General features: G+C 39.8%; 1 protein-coding gene across 4 annotated transcripts in view; it reads left to right on the top strand.

The window, feature by feature from the left end:
* The window catches only part of LOC143144377 (myelin regulatory factor), a 91,295-nt gene that overhangs the window by 47,133 nt on the left and 17,073 nt on the right, over positions 1-27,089 (top strand). For all 4 annotated transcript variants that reach the window (XM_076306709.1, XM_076306708.1, XM_076306712.1 and 1 more), the window contains exon 2: positions 25,496-25,589. In XM_076306709.1, the coding sequence (XP_076162824.1) occupies positions 25,496-25,589 (94 nt within the window). The remainder of the gene's footprint in view (positions 1-25,495; positions 25,590-27,089) is intronic.

Genomic DNA, 27,089 nt, shown 5'->3' with positions numbered 1-27,089 from the left:
TATAGGAATCGAAACTAAGCGATCAGAATTTTCGAGAAAGGTTATTTTCACTGTCGGGATTTCGTATCGCGTACGATTAACGACCGATAGCATTCCCATCGTGAAAACGCGATTCACGTGTCGAAAACACGGATTTCCCTCGCCTGGTGAACACTCGTGCGCGTTATAGCGCATAGTTCCACGTTGTTGTGCACCGGGATCGAAAAACGTTGATTTTCTATTCCCGCGTCTTCTATCCGATGTTGATTCATCGCGTGTATTGGTTCTGCGTGGAAATTAATTCAGTGTAATACTTTTTTGCCCTCCCTGCTTTCAGCTCGGCGGTGCACTCTTTAAAATGAGCTTAATGAGCAAGAATTGAATCGACGTGGCCGCTGGTTATACCGGTTATTAGTAGTTCGCTAATAGCGTCTTTTTTTACACGTTCGAGCGCGCCGATTCGTCACCGACACACGACCGTCTTTCGTGTTGCCCCCTCGTTCGTCGCGTTGCACAATATTTTTTTCTGCTTTCTTCCTCGGCGCATCGCCTAGCGGTCGCTCGTTCCAGCGGCGCAGAATGCATGTGTAATGCAAGGTTGATCAACGGTTACTCACTCTTTATTATCATAATACGCGAGCACGTGAACGGGGATTAGTTAGCCGTGGTCTCGTCTTGCGCGTCGATTTCGAGTGAAACGTATTGCAAAAACCGTCACATCCCGGGAAATCGGATTCGTGTCGAGGTACAACGATCGTTTTCTCCTGTCTGGTGAGTTCCTCGGGTCTCTCACGACCCGTCGCGTCCTTACAATGCATCGTTCTACGATCGAAGCTATTACAACAGGTACCATCGGGTACTCTGTACTTCCTTATGGATCGTCTTTATTGAATCTCACGTGACCAAGGTTTAGAGATTTCAAAAGTAAAGAAACTCGTTTAACATCACTACCAGGTTTATTTAAAAAGAACAGGCTCGCTCCTGGTAACTCTCGCTGGACTTTCTTCGAGTTTGACTCACTTCGACAAATCTCTAACAAGTGTCCCAATTGTGCTTCTCTCGCAGCCTATATTCTCACGTGCATACATTCCTTTTCGCTCCAAAACTTAACATTTCTCACTTCGTGCATCTGGTCACGTTCACCGAAAATTCTTCTGTCTGGTGTCATCTCGATTGCTCGTCTTTCGCACCTTAGTTTAGACATTCAGTCATTTTGTTCACTCGTCTTTCACGCCTCGAAAACACTCGCTCGTCTATCCCAAACACTCTTCACATTTTCTCAGAATTATACGTATAGTACTCATTTCGTTACATTCCCACACCCAGTTCTCTCGTTGTATTATAAAGTCAAGACTCAAAGTTAAGAGTTGCATTCGGTAAATTTTCCATCGAAAAACTTCCAAAGCATGAATAGAAGAACGCGTTGGGGTTAAATATGTAATTCTAAGAATTCAAATTCCACAAGTGCAACACGTTGGATAAGAAAAGAGTGCAAATGTACTAAGGAAGAATGAAAGCACGAAGAATCTTACGATATCGATTGTAACCGAATTAGTTTATCGATACACTATTGTATTAACTAACGCAGGGAAAACTATCGTGAATTTCGAGTTAGCGAAGATACTACAGGATTTTCTTTTCTCGAAACAAGAGACTTTAAGAAAAACGAAGGGAAAAGCTTCCAACTCATGAATGAAAGAACGCGTTCGGATTAAATATGTAATTCTAAGAGTTCAAATTCCACGAGTGCAACACGTTGGATAAGAAAAGAGTGCAAATGTACTGAGGAAGAATGAAAGCACGAAGAATCTTACGATATCGATTGTCACCGAATTAGTTTATCGATACACTACTGTATTAACGATACACTACTAAGAGAACGTCTTTCCCTGGTGAAAAGAAATTTTTAGATCGCGTGAAGAGTACGACTGCATCGTCGATGCATCTTCGCTCGGCTTCTCGTGATAGAGAGAGAATTCCAAAGTATGGTACTCGTTCGATCATCGAAGTTAAGCTACGTTGAACACGCTCGGTACACGACAGTACACGTAAGTAGTCGATCGTCTAAGAATATATTTGTACTGTCGACGATCGGTGGATCAAAGTCCTAAAAGTCTGGATCCTTGGGTAATGGCCAAGACCTGTCGATATCGGCCAACACCGAGTGACAACATTAGCGACGATAGAGTGCACCGAAACGAAGATATACATTGGCATACGAACACTGTTGGCAAACACCGAGTTTTCACTGCTGAGGAACTGATCTCTGGCGAGAGTTGCGATTCGTATTGGGTCGGACGTTTCAAACGACGACTCGAGAACTTGGAAAACATTACTCGATCCTGTCCAGACTCTCCTTGACTCGATAATTACTAGCTTGTTCGATAAGTTTTGTCGTTCGATAAATCGAACAATCTATTACTGGGTCGTTCGGCAAGTTATTTCGTTTTTTTTTGGTGAAAATGAAACACGATTTTTTTTTAGAGTGTATACACGTTTTATTGAATTATATATTCTCCATTTTGGAAAACGACCTAACCCAATAGTTTCTCAGCTCTTAGGTACATTATATTGAATTTCCAGTACCAGTTAGAAGATAGTACAATAAAAGTCATCTCTGGTAGTCGTATGAATGTATGTGTATATGTGTATGTATATGTATATGTATAATGTCTTGCTAGAATGTTCTAGAAGATTCTATTTTACGGATAGGTGATGTTTATTAAACAAAATAAGAGTTCTTACGTTACCGTGTCGAACTGCGATTCGCAGTTAGTTTGAAAACCGATCTCGTAAAGAACGCATGCAAAGGGTATACCTTTAGAACTATTAATAAAGTTTGATTCATCGATAAACTAGAAACACCGAGTAATTATTTAATCACGCCCATAACCCAAAATTCCAATGCAATATGACTCGTTTAATATCGAAAGAAGCCGATAACCAATAATGACGAATATCTGGGAATCCGTTGTTTCCAATGTATAATCGTCAATCTGTACGTTACTTTTGGTATCCAATGAGAATTCCAACCGAGTGTAACAAACAAAAAATACACCACGAGACTTTAGATACACCTGATCGTGCACGGTCACCGATCCTCGATCTTATCACCTAATCTAGGATGTCCCTTTCGAACGGTGAATCTCTTGGCAGAACTTGAAATTTTAACCTTTATTTGAAATTTTAGTCTCACCTTCGGCCGAATATTTATCGCCAAAGATCGCGGGACTGTCGAACACGGATTTGTTCGGTTCTGAATCGGATCTATTCGCCACGAAGGTCGATCATCGTCGAAGATTCCCCGTGGTACGAAACTCGTCGAAAGCAACGCCTTCTCGATGAGAAATTTTGATCGATGTCAGTTCACGTTAAGTACCGGCCGACCGAGAAATCTGTTGCGGCTTGATAAGTAGAGTAAACGACAGATCGGGTAATTGGGGGTCCCTCGGAGTAAATAGGTGGCCATTTAACCGGGAGCAAACATTTGCATATTATCGGGCCGTCTGCGCACGCCGAGGAAAGAATTTCGAAGCGGGGCCTGGGAATGATCGCTGGGTGCTTCGTCGGTCGTGTGTAACGGTAATAGAACCAGAGGGGTTGATAGAACACACGCGGCCGCTTAATGCGTGCGATTACACGCACCCGTGGGTTCACGCACGCGACTGTTAGGTTCGTGCAAACTCGGCGGACAGCGTGCAGGTGGTTACCAAAAGAATTTCGCGGGAATAATTTCGTTTTACTTCCTTCGACACGTCATTGCGATCGCTTTCGTTCCTCTTTTCTTTTTTTTTTTTTCGTGTAATTACCTTTCCACGGTCGACGATACTCGTGGCCACGAGACACGTTGATCCCGTTGTTGGAACTTTTATTTTCAACCCGTAAATCGCGCTCTGGGTCTGTGAATTCAAACGTAGCATTTTTCGGATAATTTCTATCGCCTGCACTTCGAATTTTAATCTTCAGTCTATAGTTTGCACATTCTAAGTACATAAAGGTAAGTGTTACTGTTTTTTCGGATAATTTCTATTATTTTAACTTTAAATTTTTAATTTTCAATTGATAGTTTGTACTCTGGGTTTATAAACTCAAATATTACAGGGGTTTTGGTGTAATTTTTATCCTCAGAATTTTGAATTTTAATCTTCAGTCCATAGTTTATACATTTGAAGTCCATAAAGGCGAACGTTACTGTTTTTCGGATAATTTCTATTGTTTTAACTTTGAATTTTAAATTTTCTGTCGATGGTTTGTACTCTGGGTTTATAAATTCAAACATTACAGGGGTTTCGGTGTAATTTTTATTCTTAGAATTTTAAATTTTAATCTTCAGTCTATAGTTTCTACATTTCAAGTCCATAAAGGCAAACGTTACTGTTTTTCGAATAATTTCTATTGTTTTAACTTTGAATTTTAAATTTTCAATTGATAGTTTGTACTCTGGGTTTATAAATTCAAACATTACAGGGGTTTTGGTGTAATTTTTATCCTCAGAATTTTGAATTTTATTCTTCAGTCCATAGTTTATACATTTCAAGTCCATAAAGGCAAACGTTACTGTTTTTCGGATAATTTCTATTGTTTTAACTTTGAATTTTTAATTTTCTGTCGATAGTTTGTACTCTGGGTTTATAAACTCAAACATTATATGGGTTTTGGTGTAATTTTTATCCTCAGAATTTAAAATTTTAATCTTCAGTCGATAGTTTGTACTCTGGGTTTATAAACTCAAACATTACAGAGATTTTGGTGTAATTTTTATCCTCAGAATTTTGAATTTTAATCTTCACTCCATAGTTTATAAATTCCAAGTCCATAAAGGCAAACATTACCGATCAACTTCGATATTTAAATTCAAAGGATTCTCGGTGTAATTTTTATCCCTCGAACTTTAGATTTCAATCTTCGGTCCACAGTTTATATCCTCCGAGTCTACAAATTCAAACGTCACAATTCTCCGGAGGAAGTTTTATTGCTAGAGCTTCGAATTTCAATCATTGGTCGTTAACTTACGTTCTTGGTTTATAGATTCGAGCATTACCTTTCTTCGGACAATTTGAAGCGAATCGTACCTGTACATAGGTACATGCCTTTGCAAAATAAGCGACGAATCTCGTGTTTCTACTTATTTCCTCGTCAACTTGTTCGGTGTTTTTACCGTTGGACCAAGCTCCGTGAGAATAATATGAAAATAATAGTGGTACAAAAAGTAACAGCTGTGTTAGGTGTAGTAACAGTAGAGAGTCGTGGTAATATAAAAACATTGCAACGAAGTCGGAGAGAGTAGCTTCTCGGTGTTACTTCCACGAGTATAGTAGTATTTCATTATTCTCTGGTAACGTGTAAGTCGGTGAATTGTAAAATCAATTCCGTCGTCGTTAATCCGTGCACATTGTATCTACGAACTTGGCAATGTTTGAACGATCTTTCCGTTCTCTTTGCTGCTGTCTTTCAGCAGATTCGGATCGTTTCCAGGTGAGTGTCGCCAGCTTGGAACGAGCGGCCAGAAAAAGCGACAACATTTACCATTTCGTCGTACCTAAATCCTCCGTTCTTCTTTCTTTGCTTACGAGTTGCAGTAACAGGAAACCACAAATGGGCGATGTTTCAGAACCACGAAATTACATCAAAAATCACCGACAAAATTCGATTGGATTCTTAACGATAGCCGAGAAAAACACCGTCCCGTTTCTTTCACCCAAACAATTATCCCTCGTTATTATCTCTTTTCTCTATATTTCGAAACGTAGTAAAATTACGAAAGAAGAGGTCTGGGTTCCCGATACTTCGTTTAAAATTGATTTCGAACACCCGTCGATAAGATCGTTGCATCGATACGTTCGTTTCGTTCGCCCTTTAAATGTCTCGTCTCGAGCGATACGTTGCCCTTGCGTTACAAACTCGCGACGTGGTTTTTAAATTAATAAGCGAATTAGGGTGCTTCGAATTTATTCGCGGATTTCGTGTCGGTGAGTTGTTCCCGTTCGTGCACTGCGGATAACTCTAAATGTTAGCCATTAGCGACCGTAATTGGTAATCGATGTCGCTCGTCCCGTTTTGAAATTCATTCCTATCAAGGAAGCTTGTTCTTCGATAACGAAACACGAATAAAAACCTGTAATGGTCAAGAATACATCGACCATACGTCAAAGTCTAAGCATCGTTAGACTATTATCATCGAAAGGCCACGAACATTTATTTCCAATTCTTTGATACGCTTTCGGTACGTTTTATCGTTCGATAATAATATTATTCGTAAATTGTTTCGTTCGATCGTAGCGAATCGACGTTTCCTCGTTTCGTAATTCTTCGTATTCATATTTCGTGATTTCTATTACACCTCGAGTCGTTGTTTCGTTTTCTCTTTTTTCTTTTTTTTTTCGCTCATCAATATACATTCCTTGCACTTTAAATCATCGATAATACACTTCGAGTTGTCGTTATTGTTCTCGTAGAATTTTAACCAGCCGATTAGAATTTCCGCGGTTTCCAAGGTATCCTTCATTTTGAAAAGAGTGTAGAACGACATTGATATATTAAGTGAATGGATCGGGCAAACTTTACCCTCCTTTGTTCCAAGATCCACACAAGCACCGCCCTCTGACTCAGGGGTAGAACCCCACCGAAGTACAACTATGGTGGATGTACGTTTCAACGAAGAAACCGTTGAAAAAGTTACATAAAAAATGATTGGAAACGAAGCTTCGATCGTTGTAAAATAATACGATGCAAATGCCCCGCAGATAAAACTCTTAATTTATTCACCGTCTACGGAATTATTGATTTTCAACGTACGGGTGCTTCGTAAATTCCATACGTTACGTGCGAAGTCAGTTGGCACGTTTCGAAAAAAAAAAACTTACGACAGCTTTCCGTAATGTAATTTTCAAACACGTTTTCGTTATCGTGTTACCCTGCTTGTTATCATTTACGAACGTTAAAACGATTGAAAATTGCTACCGGTGAACGTTCGCGAGATAATTATTCTCGTCTCGAGTGTGTCTTCGAGTACTTTCTCCGGAGCCGTTTCGATTATTTTCGAACGAAGGATCGTTTCGTGAGAAAATTCGATGTTTCGTGAATTCGGTAGAGGGAAGCGAACCGAGCGCTACGATAATACGATATTTAAATCGCGTAAAGGACCTCGAAGGTTTGGAAACGTCGGGTACAATTCGTGAACTTGTTCGAGCGGTTCGAAATGAAAGTTTCGCGGTTCGGTGATTAATCGCGGGATTCATTTCTCGTATTTAATCGCTTCTATCGGAAGTGTTCGATGTCGGGAGGAAGTTCTGCCACCGATTCAAGCGCAACGTCGCGAATAGAAGAGCGGGAAGATTCTAGGGCACTTCGATACGATATTACGAACGAAGGGGTTGCGTAGAACTACCCCTCTGGTCGTTGGAGGCTCGTGGTAAGCGCCGCCCTCGAGCAGCCAGGGCCAGGGGAAACCCCCACTATCCTCGGAATATGGTGGTGGCACTAGCGACCCTCGTCGATACGGGGAGGGCCACGATAATGCCATTCGGTTTCATCGCGAGAAAACGAGGACCGCGGACAAGCAGCGTCCTCCATCGTTGCGTCGAATTTTTCGTGAAACGACGTTCGTCGAATGGTCGTCGTTGTAGTTTTAAACGTCAACGATAACGGTGATCGCGCGCGATGATCGTTCACGCGCGGTTTTCGAAAGTCAACAGTCTCGTCGTTTAACGTGTCTTCGATCATTGAGGTCTCCGGTTCGTACGGAACGATTCCTCGATACTATTGCGCGACTAATCGCAACGATCGGGCAGTGACGATGCATCGGTACGCGTCACGATCTTCCTACGCGAAAACGATCGTTCTTCGTTGAGAATTCGAGACCGATCGTGATGAAACGACCAGTGAGACTACCGGTTTTAGTATACGCGACGAGCATCCGGTTCCTGTAGCCACAGTTATGTAGTGACCCGGTGTTGTGTCCCTTCGCGAGACATTCCATCGAGAGTGATCGAGAGTTCGTCGATCGGTTCATCATGGAATTCCCGTGGACGCTACAACATCAGACCACCGATCCTGTCCAAACGGGACGCAATCATCCGAACGATCATCACGAGGATTCTGGGATTAGTCAGGTGGCCACTCGACGATTACTGGCCGTCGCAGGTAAATCGGTGAACGCGAACGAGTTTATCGGGTGACTCGATTCCACTGGGTTGTCTTGTGAGTTTTGTCGTTCGATGAAACTTACTGAACGGTACCGCGTTGAACAGTGCGTTCGATTAAACTTATTGAACGGTACTACATTGAACAGTACTACATTGGACAGTACTACATTGGACAGTATTACATTGGACAGTACTACATTGGACAGTACTACATTGGACAGTACTGTTCAATATGTTTTGTCGTTCGATGTAACTTAGTGAACAGTACTGTTCAATGTAGTACAGTTCAATGTAGTACGGTTCAATAAGTTTTATCGAACGTACCGTTCAATGTAGTACTATTCAATGTAATACTATTCAATAAGTTTTATGAAACGTACTGTTCAATGTGGTACTGTTCAATAATAATAGGTTGTTCAATAAGTTTTGTCGTTCGATAAAACTTATTGAACAGTACTACATTGAACAGCACGTTCGAAAAAACTTATTGGACAGTATTACATTGAACAATACTATATTGAACAGTATTACATTGAACAGTACTACATTGTACAGTATTACATTGAACAGTACTACATTGTACAGTATTACATTGAACAGTACTACATTGTACAGTATTACATTGAACAGTACTACATTGTACAGTATTACATTGAACAGTACTGTTCAATAAGTTTTGTCCTTCGATGAAACTTATTGAACAGTACTCATCAATGTAGTACTGTTCAATATAATACTGTTCAATGTAATACTGTTCAATGTAGTACTATTCAATGTAGTAGTGTTCAATAATAAATTGTTCAATAAGTTTTCTCGTTTGATAAAATATGAAATATTTCTACATTATTATAGAAATCGTAGTTTCGTTTGGGGAAGTACTTCCGGACAGTTTCGAATCAAGAAATAAAGTATAAACAAACGAGAACGCCTCGCGATCGTGTCACGTTGAATACAACCGATATTACACTAAATACCAGTAAGGCGAAAAAATGGAATTATTATTCCGTTCTCGCAGGGCACGACGCCAAAACGTTACCTTCTTTCCCGTCTTTTCAGCGAACGAACAATGCTAGGAAGCGCGAACGTTTATTACGACTTCCCGTAGAATCACGGTTCGGCGATACTGTTGCATTGTTTGCACGTGTGTAACGTTACGTAATTGCGTAAACGATTCATCGAATTTTACGTTAAACTCGGGCCGGTTTCGTACGAGCTTCGTCGAACCGTTTCGCACGTTACCGATGCGACACAACGACGACGATAAGAATCCACGAAACGATACCTCGATTATCGTCGATTCCCGATACATCTCGAGACGAAGGAAATTGAATCACGATGCATCGATATCGGTCGTACGTTACTTTTTACGTAAGCGTGGACGTAGTATCTAGATCGAATCAGAAAGTAACCGTGGAATTAAAATAATTATGTTACAGTATAAGATGTGGTACGAATTTGATATCTAATAGTACGTAATTGCGGTACTATTAAAACGGATATTGTGCCCGCGTTTACCACGGTTCAGAGGTGCTTCTGGAAAATTAGATTATTACGTTGTGGCGAAACAATGGAGAAATGTGCCTCTGCCACTCTCTCTCCGGCTATTAATGAAACGGTTTTTATTGCGCTCGTAATGGTTATCGGCGGAAATCCATAGATCCGTGCACCGCGGCTATTACTTCTAAGATACTTCCGGGAAGCAATTTTATACGAAGACAGTGGAAGTGAACCGTAACGTATCGATGATCCTGCCAATTCTACAATATTTCTCCAAGCGGTACGAATCCTATTTGACAAACAATATCAACGACGCGGACTCGTCGAGAATCTGAATTCTAAAATATTCGTTCACGCGATCGAAATCGTATTCAACGAACAATTATCAACACCGTTATTTCAAGAATGCAAATTTCCTCAACATTTCACCGCACGATTCGCACCCGTATTCGTCAAACAATATCAACGATGCAAATTCAAGAACATAAATTTCAAAACATTCTATCACACGATTCGCATTGTATTTGACAAACAATATCAACACCGTTACGCCAAGAATGCAAATTTTTGAACAACCTACCGATAAACGATTCACACTGTATTTAACGAGCACTACCAACGCCGTGAACATTGTTACTAAACGCAGCGAATATAATCGAAAATAAGAAATTTCTTATTTTCGCTCCTCTTGTTGCAACAACACACCTGGTTGCTACCTTCCCAAAAAAAATAACGGACAAATAATATCTCTCCAAAAATCAATTATTCTCCAATAATGCACAATGGAGATAACATTCTCTCACGGGTCGGTGTAAACTTATTTTACACTCGTCCTGTAATATTTATTCGTTCTTGGTATTATATTTATTCGTTTCACAGGTTTCTTCTACTCCCTTTGGGAATTTAATTTTGGTAACTCGCATAAACTTCGCGACTGTCGTGTAATATTTATCGATTTTTGGTATAATAACGGTAACGAAATCGTCCAATGAAAATCATCGGATTCGACGGCGGGAAAATTAGCCTTGTGCGAATTTCCACGACACACATCGGACGATTCGGTCAGATTCGTCGATGTGTTGTTATTGCTGTATCGTGATGGTCACGTGGCGTTGTTTCGACACCGGTTCGATTTTCGATTGACCATCGGGCGATACGTGTCGCGCTCGTTTATCGCTCGAAATCGTACACAGCTTGCGTGTCGGTAAGGGTCTCAACACCTGTCGGTGGGTCCGATCATCCCTCCGTGACCATCTAATTACCGTGAAAAAAGTTGCATCGAAGCTCGCTCGTTCCCTAATCGTTTAGGCGGTAACAGCGAATTCGGCAGCTGCACTTACCCCCGACGATTATGGGGCGAAATCGTCGATTCGACTCGATTAACTTCCTCCGTTTAAACGGTCTTCCGGTCCGCGGGTATCATACGCGATCGCGAAGTCTCACGGGTCAGCTGGTTGAAAAGCGATTTCGTGGAAAATTATCGGTGTCATTTTACACGCGTGCATACCCACCGGCGACAGGTGAGAACACCTCGGTCTCGATACTCTCGCTCGAACAGTTGCAAAGTGTTTTTCTTTTTTTTTTTTTTTCTTCTTTTTAGGAGATAAATTAGATCGGGTAGTTTTCTACTCGCTTTGGAAACCTAATTTCGGTAATTGTAGAAACTTCGCGACTGTCGTGTAATATCGATTGGCTTTTGGTACTGTATTTATTTATTTCACTTTTTCTACTCACTCTAATAGCCCAAACAGTTGCAAAGTTTTTTTTTCACAAGATAATTTAGATCGGATAATTTTTTACTCACTTTGGAAACCTAATTTCGGTAACTAGTAGAAACTTCGTGACTGTCGTGTAATATTTATTGACCTTTGGTACTATATTTATTTATTTCACTTTTTCTAGTTGCTTTGGAAAGCTAATTTTGGTAACTAGTAGAAACTTTGCGATTGTCGTGTAATATTTATTGGCTTTTGGTACTATATTTATTTATTTCACTTTTTCTATTCACTTTAATAGCCCAAACAGTTGCAAAGTCTTTTTTTCACAAGAGAATTTAGATCGGATAATTTTCTACTCACTTTGGGAATTTAATTTTGGTAACTCGTAGAAACTTCGTGACTGTCGTGTAATATTTATTGACTTTTGGTACTATATTTATTTATTTCACTTTTTCTAGTTGCTTTGGAAAGCTAATTTTGGTAACTAGTAGAAACTTTGCGATTGTCGTGTAATATTTATTGACTTTTGGTACTGTATTTATTTATTTCACTTTTTCTATTCACTCTAATAGCCCAAACAGTTGCAAAGTTTTTTTTTCACAAGATAATTTAGATCGGATAATTTTCTACTCACTTTGGGAATTTAATTTTGGTAACTCGTAGAAACTTCGTGACTGTCGTGTAATATTTATTGACTTTTGGTACTATATTTATTTATTTCACTTTTTCTAGTCGCTTTGGAAAGCTAATTTTGATAACTCGTAGAAACTTCGTAACTGTTGTGTAATATTTATTGGTTTTTTCTATTATATTTATTTATTTCACAAGGCTTTTTCTACTCACTTTGGGAATTTAATTTTGGTAACCAGTAGAAACTTTGCGATTGTCGTGTAATATTTATTGGCTTTTGGTACTATATTTATTTATTTCACTTTTTCTACTCACTCTAATAGCCCAAACGGTTGCAAAGTTTTTTTTTCACAAGAGAATTCAAATCGGATAATTTTCTACTCACTTTGGGAATCTAATTTCGGTAACTAGTAGAAACTTTGCGATCGTCGTGTAATATTTATTCGTTCTTGGTATGATATTTATTTATTTCACGTGTCTCAAGAACCGTCCGGTATCTACAAGAATTGAGCAAAAAGTACAGTAATCAGTTTCTGAACAATAGGCTCGACTTCCGACCGAAGACGAGGAGAGAACAGAGAAAGTAGAAAAAAGTATACCGTAGCGGTGTAACGTGTCTTTATCGTAACAGAGTTACGCGTAACGAGAATCGTGGAATTGAAATACGTGTACGAATATAGGTAAATTTACAATCCCGTTGTATCTCTCAAGTTTCCGTAAAATTATTCGCGATTGAAATCGACGGTCACGGTATGATAACAACGACCGTAATAACGTTTTTATTGTACCGTGTGAAATGATAATACGTGATATTTTTGGATCACCGACGACGCAAAATAGATTTCCTCTTATTCGAGTTTTCTCGATCGCCAATGGAATCTCATTGTCGGTGAAGACCATTGTTTTCGTTCCAGTGTTTATAAATATGGGTGAAGTCAGCCGGTCGTACAAGTTCTCGTAATATATTTACTTCCAATAGTTTGCACACGTATACACGTACCGATTCAAGATCCGTTGTAAACGTCCTCCCGGTTGCAAATCGTAAAGGTCTTCTTGGATCGGTGTCGCTCGAACGGATGCTAATGTCTTCCGACTCTTCGGTTGCTCGAATGCCGCTCAGATTTTATCCTTCGTGTACAGAAGATTTCCACTATCTTCGGTGTTTCTCGATGCTTATAAATACAAACACAAATAGGTGGAGGTCTACATTGAGATTCATTTAGTCGAAACTCGAGACAGGTGCTCGCGTACTCGATAAATCTTGCGAATCGATTCTCCCGTGAGACACTCGATTCACGAGAATTGAAACAATCTTCTTCTACGTTCCCGATTTATTTTACCAGCGCGGCGATATTATTATTTCCAAATTCCGGGAAAATTCAATTTAAAGAATCTTATACGGTAAACGGAATATTTTTACATTCTAGAATTATCTTCCAGTACGGCGATATTATTTCCACGGTTGGGGAAAATTCAATTGAAATAATTTCGTACGGTAAACAGAATATTTTCACATTTCCGATTTATTTTCCAGCGCGGTCAAATTATTATTTCTATATTTCGGGAAAATTCAATTTAAATAATTTTGTACGGTAAACGGAATATTTTTACATTCTAGAATTATTTTCCAGTACGGCGATATTATTTCCACGGCTGAGAAAAATTCAATTTACGTAATTTCGTACGGTAAACAAAATATTTTCACATTCCCGATTTATTTTTCAGCGCGGTGATATTAGTTCCACGTTTGAGGAAAATTCAAATTAAATAATTTCGTACGGTAAACAGAATATTTTCACATTTCCGATTTATTTTCCAGCGCGGTCAAATTATTATTTCCAAATTCCGAGAAAATTCAAATTGAACAATTTCGTACGGTAAACAGAATATTTTCACATTTACGATTTATTTTCCGCTACTGCGATATTATTATTTCCAAATTTCGAGAAAATTCAATTTAAACAATTTCGTACGGTAAAAAAAATATTTTCACATTCCCGATTTATTTTCCGGTACGACGATATTATTTCCACGGTTGAGGAAAATACAATTCACATACTTTCATACGGTAAACAGAATATTTTCACATTTACGATTTATTTTCCAGCGCGGCCATATTATTATTTCCAAATTCCGGGAAAATTCAATTTAAACAATTTCGTACTGTAAACGGAATATTCGCTACCCTCGTGGAAACGAGTTTCCTCTCTTATTTCCATTGTCGTTGTTATTAATTTCCGTCGGCAACGATCGGTATAATTGCCGGGGCATCGGGTAGTCGCGAACGGGGCATTTTACGACGACGAACGAAAGTGAGCCAATTTTCATAGCCGCGACATGGCACGAACTGCCATTTACAGCGCATTTCTATTTGCTTTGTCGGAGAAAGTCACTGGAGAGCCTATACGCGAGCCTTTTCGCATCGTTTGCGACTCGATCAACCGAGGCGGCCAAACTATACGCATTTTCACGCTGTAATTAAAACGGTAAGTTTTCTAATTTATTCCAGGGGTTATTATCATTCGAACGATATAGCAACAAAGTGACCGGACAAGTTTTTAACACATTTTCTTTACCGCGTACGAGAATCCGTAACGGTCGATTTTCATACATTCTCGATACGTTTCGCTATCTGTTCTCCGCATAAAAAAAACACACACATATCGGTATTTAAACCGGGGTAACTCGTTAATTGCGAGGCGTGGAACGCGCGAGTTTCGTAATGCTTTATTACCCGAGATTCTTCTTAATTACGAGGAGTTATTACATAAAAAAGAAAAATAATAATTCAAGTTCACTTCGAAAACTCGCGGAGAACTTTTCTATACACGCTGAACGGTTTTCCCGTACCCTTTCCTCTAATTCGTTCAACCTCGTAACAGTTTGACGTTGTTGCAACTATTAAGGAAATATTTCTGCGTTATTCGAACCCACTCGTATCTTTCGTTCCGTTTCGTGTCCGAGTAGAAACGCGAACCATTTTCTTTCTCTCCGCGAGACGATACGCGACTCTTGTTTACACGCGATGGAGACACGTACTGTTACGTCTAACACGTGTCGTCTTTTGCATAATTCGTTGTCGAATTCGTGTGCACTCGTGTGTCGATAAACCCGTTGCAACTCGTTCGGTGCTCGATTTACATCGTAGAGATTTTAACGGTAGGATCGCGAATCGATTAAACAAAAATCGAGAAGAGAAAAATGGCGCCACGTTGGCCAACTGCGTTTATATTTTCATCGTTCGTACTCCGGGCAAAAATCGTCGCGGGACAGTGTACAGAGTGTTTTGGTATAGAATCCTTGACCCAGAAAACGACTAGTTCGGGTATTTCGGTGAGATCGATACTCGAAGCTGAAAAAGATCCGATCCGAAGCCAAGGTTACTCGCGTCTGGTCCATCAAACGCGATTTAAACTGTTCGCGCACGAACTTACGTAAACACGTAACAACGTTACAACATCAACACTAATTATAACGTGTGCACGAAGCAAGGTCTACGCCGAATGATTCGGCGTTGGTTTCGATGATCGAGAACGATGATAAAGATCGCGAGGGAACCGTTCTCGTTCCGTTCGAATCGATCGCGTTTTCGTTCGGATCGTTTCTCGATTCTCTTATCGAATCATTCCGCTTCCCAACAAAAATTCACAAATGATTGTTTACAATCCCGCGATGCACCGTTTAGTCGACCGATTTAACGTACGATCACGGCCGCTTCGTCGAGCCGCTAACGACTTCCTTTTGCTTTGTTCCTAATAACAATGTAATTATTACGCAAAAGGCTGAAACTCGGTGAAACTCGTCGTCGATGGTACCGGCGCACCGTGGAAAAAGACAATCTTTTTATCTTAGAAAGTTCACTCTACGTTTCATCCTGCCACGACGATTTTGTCAGACAATAAAATTGTTACGGACAAACGTGTATGTTTGCTCGTTTCTCACTTTCGCGTCTCGAGTGCGTCGACACACAGGGAGGATATTTTTTTTTTTTCTTTTTTTTCCTTTCAGTGCGGAGAAAAATGTTATTCACAGTTTCCCATGCGATTACACGGGAAAAATAAGTTCCCGCACTCGTTTCGTGCGTAATCGTTTCAATAATCGAGGATCTCGGTTACGAAGAATTTGGAAAATTATTCGCGAATGTAGGAATTTCAAAATGGCGGAACAAGAGGACGAAGAGAAGCGTGGATGAATTATTTATTTCGGTAAAATGCTGTTCTGTGTACGATTTCGATCCCACAGGACCTCGGTTTCGAAGAATTTGGAAAATTGTCCGTGAATGTAGGAATTTCAAAATGGCGGAGTAAAAGGACGAAGAGAAGCGTGGATAAATTATTTATTTCGGTAAAATGCTGTTCTGTGTACGATTTCGATTTCGAAGAATTTGGAAAATTGTCCGCGAATGTAGGAATTTCAAAATGGCGGAGTAAAAGGACGAAGAGAAGCGTGGATAAATTATTTATTTCGGTAAAATGCTGTTCTGTGTACGATTTCGATTTCGAAGAATTTGGAAAATTGTCCGCCAATGTAGGAATTTCAAAATGGCGGAACAAGAGGACGAAGAGAAGCGTGGTTAAATTATTTATTTCGGTAAAATGCGTTCTGTGTACCATTTTAATCGTAGAATAACTATTTCAATCCCCCAGGACGTCGATTTGGAACAATTTGGAAAATTGTCCGCGAATGTAGGAATTTCAAAATGGTGGAGCAAGAGAACGAAGGGAAGAGTCGTATATTATCAGAAAATATATTCATATCAGTCTTGTCATCGCTTCGAGTTCGTTACTTAACACTTTCTATTTCGCGATGAGAATAATTCGAACTTTCGAAAGGCTTTTTTTAATCGTACATTCAAATTCAGAAAAAGTGGTCGCGCGACGAAGCGAGGCTTCGCGTATCGAAGATGGCGGTATACGATTTATCCGAGTTAAAGTACAAAATTTCATTCTACATTTTTTCATTTCCTCGACTCGCGATTGAAAGTTATTTCTCGGGAAAATAAATCGTTCCAATGCGTACAATATTTAAAAATAGTTCAAGTATTTTTAACCATTAAAACTTCAAATTTCTACGGAGCTAACGAAACCAAACGATCGTCGAAAGATTGCAAGAAATCGTTCGAAAATTATTTCCATTATTCGAGTTGAAATACAAATTTTCATCCTATCCTGTTTCTTCGTCCGAGTTGTCGTCGTCAAACGAATTTCTCGGAAAAGAAAATTGTTCCGAAACGAGTATTATTTCAAAGCAGAGCGCCAAGTATTTCTAGCTTTCGAAGCTTTAGATTTCTATCTTTCTAGTCAACAAATTGGATCATTGGAAAAGTACGAAAAAGTCGTTCGAACATTTCGATGAAACGTTCGCAGCGACTGCAAACAGTATAGACGCGACAGTCAGTGGTAGAAAGAAGTTGGTAGAAATTCAATGAAACTGGAGAGCAAAGTAACGCGAATTGCTCGACTGGTCGTAGTTCTGTATATAAAACAACGATTGTATACCTATACGTTTACGTATATTTAGCTGTCGTAATAATATTCAGATTCAAGTCCATCTTACTGCACCCAGGGGCGGTGTTTGGTCGATACTTCGAAGAGGGATTGGTTGGCAACGGGCCAACCACCGGTATAATTCACCCCACAGATTTCTGTCGCGTTTATTATACTGGCCTCTGTGTATACGTGTCCCATTAATTACGTCGCTGACCATTTCAAAATGGCGAATCCTCTCTGGGAAATTTTCTCCGGAAGTTTCGTCGTTTAAAACGCATCAAGATATATCGCGTTTGGTACGTTGTTCGAAGATTTTCAACAGTTTGGACATTTCAAAGGAGAATCGTTTACGAATAATAACAAAAATAACTATTATCGTATGCTTTGAAAATTTGATTTCCATTCTAACTTTCGAGCGTGTATCAAAATAACCGGAAGATATCGCGCTACTATCCTTAGGAGTCGTTTATACATTGTTCGAAGATTTTCAACAGTTTGTACATTTCAAAGGAGAATCGTTTACGAATAATAACAAAAATAACTACTATTTTATGCTTTGAAATTTTGATTTCCATTCTAACTTTCGAGTGTGTATCAAAATAACTGAAAGATATCGCGCTACTATTCTTAGGAATCGTTTATACATTGTTCGAAGATTTTCAACAGTTTGTACATTTCAAAGGAGAATCGTTTACGAATAATAACAAAAATAACTACTATTGTATGCTTTGAAATTTTGATTTCCATTCTAACTTTCGAGCGTGTATCAAAATAACCGGAAGATATCGCGCTACTATTCTTAGGAGTCGTATAAATGTTGCATTCCGTTTCGCTCGTGGATACGATAAATATTCGATTTCGAGTCGATTATTGGAAACAATTGTAAATTTATCGGATATATTCGTCTGTTCATTTTTCGTCGAGGTGAGACATTTTTATTTACCTTTGCGTACTAGGCGAGCAGATGTAAAAATACTGACCGCGTTATTCGAATAGGTATTCCTCGAATTATTTTCACCGATGTAATTTGATCGAAAAAATTCATATGATTATCGTAACGAGAATTGTCTTCTTCGCAGTGCAATTATCGATAACTTCGATGCACGTCGAGTATCGAAGAATGTTGTCATTATCGATGTAAAATTCATTGGAATTTAAATGAATTTTACATCGATACAAAGCATTCGTGTGCTCGAGATGAATCGATTTCCGCTGGTATCTCGGAATATAAACCCGAAAATATAAAGCGAGGTGTGTTTTTAGACGGACTTGTTCGATGGAAGACGTGGAACGTCACATTACAATTTTTCTCACGTCTTACCGACCGTGTCTTCTTTCACCTTCGATGATCGTCTGGGATTTTCCTGCAAACCTGGCCAAGAAAAAACGAGAGAAACGCTGGAACGTTCGCGTTTGCGTTTAACAAATCGACGATCTCCGCGAGCGCGTAAACTATCGAGGCAACACGGTGTACAGAGAGTTCCAGGAACGTGGCTACTGGAACTTAATCGCCTTGAAAAATTTACGAAAGTCCGAACGAACTCGTTTTTATAATACTCCGAGTTTTGTAACCCGTGGGTTAATAATATAGCGAAAGATTCAGATGATAACCGAAACGAATAGTTACGAAACGTGTTCCATACGTTTCGATCCAATTCCCGAGTCCTGTTCAAAGGATTGTCAAATTTAGGAATTCCGGTGAACCAAACGGGTCCGTAATTTTTTCGTGATAAATTTAAATAGAATTGTCTCGGAACGAGTATCGTTATCAACGTATGCGATTTCCTGTTTTCCGTCTTTGCGATCCGAGTAACCAACACCTGACTGTACAAGGTGTTATTCTACAAAAAAAAGAGACAATTTACTTTCTTCTCGCGAGTTCTATTATTCAGTTAACCATCGAGTTGGTTTCACTCTAAACGCGAACGTGGCTAATAATATTTTAACTAAATGTTCAATTTGTCTAAAATTCGTTGATATTTCTCGCAAGATACATTCCTCGTCGGGTGATAAAGCTCGGTGAATGTTACAATTGAACGTTTCGTCGCGAAGTTATCAAGAGCTGGAACTCCGTTTCGAGTCGGTACACGAGGTTTAAATTTGTACTTATTAATTCCGTAACGCCCACTCTGTCTCTCTTTCCTGTTAGTCTCTTCTTCCGTTAGCTGCGCGCGAATTCCGCACACGGACGAGCACGAGCAACGAAACGAAAAATTGATTTCAACGATCCGCGATTTCCACGGTCGCGGTTATACTCTCGATCGATTCGCGTCGGAGAGGTCACAAGACACTCGAACGAAGAGTATCTCGGAAATTGTTACACGGTTCGAGAACAGGTTCTGTTTTAAACTTGTTTCGACGCGTGTCCTTCTTTTGTCTTCATTCGGAGGCGTTGCAAATATCTCCAACGATCGCGGCACCGCGAAATCAACGCGATAGGAATTCAACAGAGAAAACACGCTCGTGAGCGCGAAAAACCGAGATTTCCATTCGGATGAAGCGTTCGCGATTCTAGGCTGCGTTGGTTCGTTTGTTCGTCGCGAACGTTGTTTACAAAATAACCGGCGAGCGCGAACCTCGCGATAAGCGCTTGGAAACGCGGTAACCCGGTGTTTAGTTAACAAATTACGCGGCTGGCGGCCGGTTAATGATTGTTGAACGCGCCATTCATCGACAACTACGACCAGACTCGTACGATATTTTCCGTTGGAAGTCTTAAAGGCGCCCTTACACTTGGTTGCCGCCGTGAATGGCCGGCCGGAAGCAACGAGTTATGACACTCGACGTGGAGTCTTAAACACTTAAGTGTACCCAAGGTACCCGCGTACGTGATCGCATTGTGTTCGGTGGCGCACGCACACGCGAATGTTTACCCGGAGAAGCTCGAAAACAGCTGGCCTGATTCTCACAACGAGTGACGCCGCACACGAAACATACGAGAGCGTCGGGACGCTTGAACGAGAAACCGAAGCTTTCGGTTGCGAAATCGTTCCGATTTTCTATTTACGACCAAACGAATTGCATTTTCTACGGGACGAGAAGCTCGTGAATCGAGAATCACCCTCGCGGACCCGTAGGTACGAAGGTACGAAGGTACGAAGAGAAATGGGTGGGGTTTTTAAGATAAACGATTCCAGCGATCGGTTCTTGAACGTGACGACATTTTGTACGTTCAGCTGTACCGTACTCGTTGGGATTCCAATTGCCCGTGAAATCTCGCTCTTGACCATTCAACGAATCCGTGCTTTCTCTTATGAGAGAATCATCGTTGTGCGACAACCACGGTTTAGAGCGTTAACCCTTTCGTTATCGAGGACGAGACATCTCGTTACCATGGTGGGTCGTACGATAGTGTGACTCTTGTGTGCCTTGTACGCGAGGAGGAAGTTTTTTATCTCGAAATTTGGGGCGAAGAATTTGTTTTTAAGACTATATTTGTCGGTGTAATTTTTATGTTGGATATTATAAAGAGTAATTTTTGGAGGAAGTATTGAATTGATGGTATATGTTTGCGTTAACCCTTTAGTTCTCCAGGACGAGATATCTCGCTACGAGAAGGTGTTGTGTAGAAATTTTTTATCTCGATATTTAGGGCAAAGAATTTCTTTTTAAGGAAAAATTTGACGGTGTAATTTTTATGTTGGATATCATAAAGAGTAATTTTTGGAGGAAGTATTGAATTGATGGTATATGTTTGCGTTAACCCTTTAGTTCTCCAGCACGAGATATCTCGCTATGAGGTGTTGTGTAGAAATTTTTTATCTCGATATTTGGGGCAAAGAATTTGTTTTTAAGACAATATTTGTCGGTGTAATTTTTCAGTTGGATATCATAAGGAGTAATTTTTGGAGTAAGTATGGTATACGTTTGAATTAACACTTTCGTTAGCGAAAAAGAAATTCTTCATCTTGGAATTTGGGGTAATGTTTATAAAATATTTTGTCGTACGTGAAAGGGAAATCAAGGATAAGTAAAGAATTCGTTCCATTGTTTCTGAATTAATTGCGTCGCGAAGTATAATCTATAGTAACGAAAAGGTCAACCCTTGTAGTACGATGACTGGGTCAAGTATGACCCGTACCGGTGGATCCAAACTCGTCTAATTCTTCCTCGTAAATATTATTACAGTATAGAGTATTTCGTAACAAGTGAGCAATATTTCAGTTACGAATTCAGCGCCTACAAACAACGAAAAATGTTCTTATCGACATATATATCCTATTCGACTTTGTTTACAAGATACGGGGAATTTTGTATTCTGTCGTTTGGTATTCGATCACTTTCGCGCGAGATGATCAAAATGTCATCATTTAAATGCCCGAAGTCGTTTCATCGTCGATGTTACCACGATTTTTTACCCCATGATGATCCTTGAATTTTTTCTTCAATTCACGTTTCTTTAACGTCGCAGTATTTCAACATTTTCGTTAGACATTGAATATACGATGAATAAAACTTGAACGAATACGTTGCATCGGCTTGTCCATCGAAAACATTATTGCAACGCAAAACTCGCTGTATCTCGTAAACAAAGTCAAATAGGACATACACGTTGAGATTAACCTTTTGTCATTGTCGTTAGGTGCTGAATCCGGCTCTGTAATATTGGGACAGGAGAACAAGATGGTAAATTTGGAAATGATAAATGAATAACATTTTTTTCTCAATTCGAAGCAAGTAATATTTATCTCTGTACCTGTACCAGCATATCTATTACATAGTGTTCTTCTGTACAATGAGATTCACGAACATAGCTGTTACAATTATCTCGCGTTAAGCTATATTGTCATTTCTAACGCATGTGTAACATCTGGTAATCGTTTTTCACGTCATCGCAACAATAAATATCAAGAATCGATTATGTCGTAGCTTGGTCGAATTTCAAAGATTCTGCGAAGACAAATTATTATCTTTAAAATAATAACCACGATGACTGAGTAACGTCAACGTCGATAGATATTATACGCATCTATTGGCGAAGAAATTTCCGTAAACTTGATCATTGGTCGATCAATGCACACAATTGTTTTCGCTCTTGCTATAGCTACAACCGACCCAGGATTCCATTATAAATAAAAAACCGGAGACCTTTAAATGTCTCAAATGGTTCCACCCGCCCAGACGTTCACTATCGTTCTTGTATCTCGACGTTCTACAACTTTTACCAAGAATCTCTTTCGTTATCGCTAACAATTTTGACACTATTTACGCGGATCAACACAAGGCCTTACGTCAGAATTATGTATATGATCGTTGAACTAATTTTTGCGTCTCCGTACGCGATCTCGTCATTTAATGCAACAAACTTTAAACCGCTTACGATTACAACGAACGTGTAATCTCAACGAATTGTACCTATCTCTAAATCATTCTCGTTATTTACAATTTCTGGTAAAAAAAAATTAGTATCGTTTACGTTGATCGTTATATTAAACTCGACGTTACGCTGTCACTATTAACGAAAGAAGCAAACCGTAAGAAGTAACTTTATTTTGAACAAAATACCAACGCGGCAATAAATATTTTCATTTATTTACAAAATGGTCGAAAAAATGTGCCTAATCTCCGGTCGGGAGTACAATTATTTTTGATCGTCTTCACCGATGTACATCGCTTCGAACGAAATACGAATAAATTCGTATTCTGAAGATATTGCACCGGGTGCATCGATGCATCTGCATCGTTGCATCTGCATCGTTCCTCGCGATATCGAGATTTCTTCCCGCGAATTAAACGGAACCTCTTATTATCGTATTAATATTTTACCAACTGCATAAATTTGTTCCATTCTATTTCATTCTACACGAGACTGTGCTTCACCTTCAACATTCGCGTAAACAACTTTTGCCGCGATACAGAATAATGTTCCGTCGTGGTGTCTCTTAAATAGGTTGCTCGATAAGTTTTGCCCTTCTCTAAGAAACGGTGCTATTAGCTTCGTCGTTTTATTTTTTCTAAAGAAGACACTTTCGTATAGATCTGTCGATCAGTTATACAGTTGTTCAAAGTCGAACCGAATTTTTTTTTACAACGGAAAGAAAGCACAACGAAACTTATCGAACAATCTAGCAAAACTGTCACCGGAGAATGAAAATGAAATTTAAAGTTGGCGAAAGTTTAATTTCATCGGAGTATTAAACGTTGTTCGACGTTTTATTTTTTCTAAAGAAGACTTCTAAACTTTCGTATAGATCTGTCGATCAGTTCTTACATATACAGTTGCTCAAAGTCGAACCTACCATTTCTTTTTTTTTACAACGGAAAGGAAACACAACGAAACTTATCGAACAACCTAGCAAAACTGTCACCGGAGAATGAGAATGAAATTTAAAGACGGCGAAAGTTTAATTTCATCGGATTATTAAACGTTGTTCGTCGTTTTATTTTTTCTAAAGAAGACTTCTAAACTTTCGTATAGATCTGTCGATCAGTTCTTACATATACAGTTGCTCAAAGTCGAACCTACCATTTCTTTTTTTTTTACAACGGAAAGGAAACACAACGAAACTTATCGAACAACCTAGCAAAACTGTCACCGGAGAATGAAAATGAAATTTAAAGTTGGCGAAAGTTTAATTTCATCGAAGTATTGAACGTTGCTCGTGTTAGGTATTTACATCGATAAACTTGTCGCAGCTAGGAGGAACTCTTCTGTTCCAAGTGCGCTTTAAATGTCACTCTTAATAAACGATCACGAACGCGCACACGCGCGCGTCCCGACGAGTGTGCGTTAACGTTGTTTCGTGCACCGAGTCGGTTGCAGGAACGAAGATGCAGATAATTCAGGTATACCGTGAGAGAGACATCCGCGTGGGAGTAGCGAGGCGTTGCAGGTGAGAACGAGCGACGTGGAATCGTGAAGTACACATACTTCGGGTCTAGGTGTTCGTAAAGGTCTTTCGTACGAACACGCGTAAGGGAATTATGTCGAAATCGTTTGGTTATGCGCGACACACGGCCTCTATCGTCTCGGTGCGTTTAACAAACTTCCAAATCTCGCGAGCTTTTACATTTCGAACTAGAATATTGGTCCGAATCCGTTTCGGTCCGCGTTGCCCGTTCAAAACAATAATACTGGTAATGACACAGCTATTTGCTTATCGCGGCTCGTATCGTTGGTATAATAAGTGCCAGACGCGTCGAGCGTTCATTCGATTACTTTAATCACCGTGCAGCGGTAGTAAATTAATTTAACGCTAATAAATTACTAGAACATCGAATAAATTTATACTCGTTCGTTGGTTATCACAGCTCGAAAAAAAAAAGAAAAGAAAGGTTCACGCTTCGCGTTCGTCGTTTGAAATTTCCTTCGTCGAACGAGTACGAGGGACGTTCGCACTTTGCACGAATTAAATGAGGGTGCGACTAAGGGAGATGGTTGCGTTGTTTATCCAAGAGTAACCGAAACACGCGTAAATTTCGTTTCTACGAGGCTTCCTTTTCGAAAGTTATCGATTTCGAAGCTTCGAGTATGGATACCTCGAATACGGCGACGGTTTGTGTGTTTTGAAACTTTCGAGCACGAGCTCGACACCGTTTCGAACACAACGTTCTCAAGGTGCACGTTTGAAAGTTAAACGATCCACTATCGAGCGATTCGAACAATAAATGAATGAGCGAAGGGAACACGACGATACACGATTATTTGCATTAATCGTTCGCTACGAATACTCTAATATTCGTTCGTAAATATTCCTTCGTTAATATTATATATTTCATATTCGGGTTAGGATTCAATGTGCGACCGTTTCGAATTATAGTTTTCGATTACTGGTGTACGTAACACCGTTGTTGCGTACAGGAAAAATGGTTAACGAAATAGCTGCGAGAAAACGAAAAAAAGAAAAAAAAGAAGAAGAAAACTGATTCGATTAATAATTCATTTCTGGTTTATTGTACGGTCGTAGCTGTTGCAAAAGGATATATTTAGACCACGTTTGCGTCATCGCGATATCTCGAGATCGTTGTTATCAGTTGGTACCCCCAATTAAGAGGACGGACGAGACCGACTGAAACACGCGTTTTGTTTTTATTTCAGGTCGGGGCGATTTCGTCGGAGGCATAGACAACGAAGCCCTGGACTTCTCGCAATTGGAAGATTTCATTAACAGCGACAGCGAACAACCAGCCACGTGAGTCTCAACGACGAAATTCTCTAGTAGAATAAATTGTAGCACGCCACGACTACTCACTGTTTGGTGGATCTAATCGGGAACGTAAACGCGGTTCTCGTATCGCGAGCGAGGAAAATTTCGAGCAAATCATCACGCGTGTTGTTTCGTAATATTTTTAATATTTATTTCGCACGTTAGTCTATTCAGAATCATTCTATCGAATCGTTCATCGAATTGATTTCTCGTTGAGAATTACGTTCACATTTGATCGATCTTTGAACACTCTCAACATTTCTGTCCTGTTCCTGATAATATTTCAACGATAATTCGACGCAATGATTAGAAAAATATTTCTTTCACCAACAACGTTAATTACAATACTTTCGTACGAACGTGTACGTTTACGCATTATCGCGTAATCGCAAGTACGCGATTTTTAATCGTAGTTGAACCTTCTATGAAAAATTTCTCCGCGCGCGATTCGGTGCCCGTGAAAACGTAAATTTGTAACATTTCCCCGGTCAACGACAAGATTCGAGTTTGGTCGGAAGCCATCGTTGACGCCTACATTGTCAACACACGTGCGTATGCGTTTCTACCGCAATCGGAATATCGACTTAACGCCCGATCGATCGTTACGAATCTTCCTTTTGATATTTCGTTCTGCGTTTAAAATGTCCCGTGAAACCGATCTCGCTTATCACGAGTTTCGTGGCCCGTGTTAACCGTGCAGATACACCGAACTGGTATCCAAATTGCGTTATAAACATCGTTGGTGAAGTATTGCTCGCAATTTGTAATTTTATCAGAATTGAAAAAGACGAACTCGAAATACGAAACATCGATTTCGTTCGATCTCTTCCAAACGCGTAATCCTGGAGCGAAGTACCATGTGAATTAAAATAAAGTACGAAGAACGCTCACCGCGTCTACCGGATTATCGTTATTGCCACGTTGTGTATTACAGTGGTATTAAATTATTATTCGTAATTACGACTCTAATTATATGTAAATTATTCGTGTTTTTAATTACGCAACTAATGGCGTTATTACCGATCGGTTGAAAATTCTATGGAAGTTATTCAATCCGTGGAAGATTTTGCATAAGAAATTTCAATTTGTTCGTGTCTCGTGCATCCTGTCTGGAGTTCCTAGATAAAATGCATTGCGCCAGTGACGATCACGAATTCGCAGTAACGACAAAACGTTCTCACTTCAGACACCCCGTTTCAAATTATGCCAATTAAAGAATTCAGATGTAATGCGCTTACCAGCGTGTTGCAATGGCACGCGTTTCCTGCCAACCATAGAACTCATCGCGCTGAGTCGCTGAATTGAATGGTCTAGGCGCAACGTGCTTCGATCGTTTGGTTCCACGTATTCTTTGTCTCGAGTTGGTCGTCGATCGAGTTCGATACGTGCGTACGAACGTTCGGACGATTCCTTATTTGTACGAATCAATTTCCAAATTCTGTTGTTCGTTCGCCAGTGGGAACTAATTAAAATCGTTTCTCGTGG

Source organism: Ptiloglossa arizonensis, chromosome 3, assembly GCF_051014685.1.
Source record: "Ptiloglossa arizonensis isolate GNS036 chromosome 3, iyPtiAriz1_principal, whole genome shotgun sequence".
Taxonomy (NCBI): Eukaryota; Metazoa; Arthropoda; class Insecta; order Hymenoptera; family Colletidae; genus Ptiloglossa; species Ptiloglossa arizonensis.
This window is presented reverse-complemented; position numbering and strand designations above follow the sequence as displayed.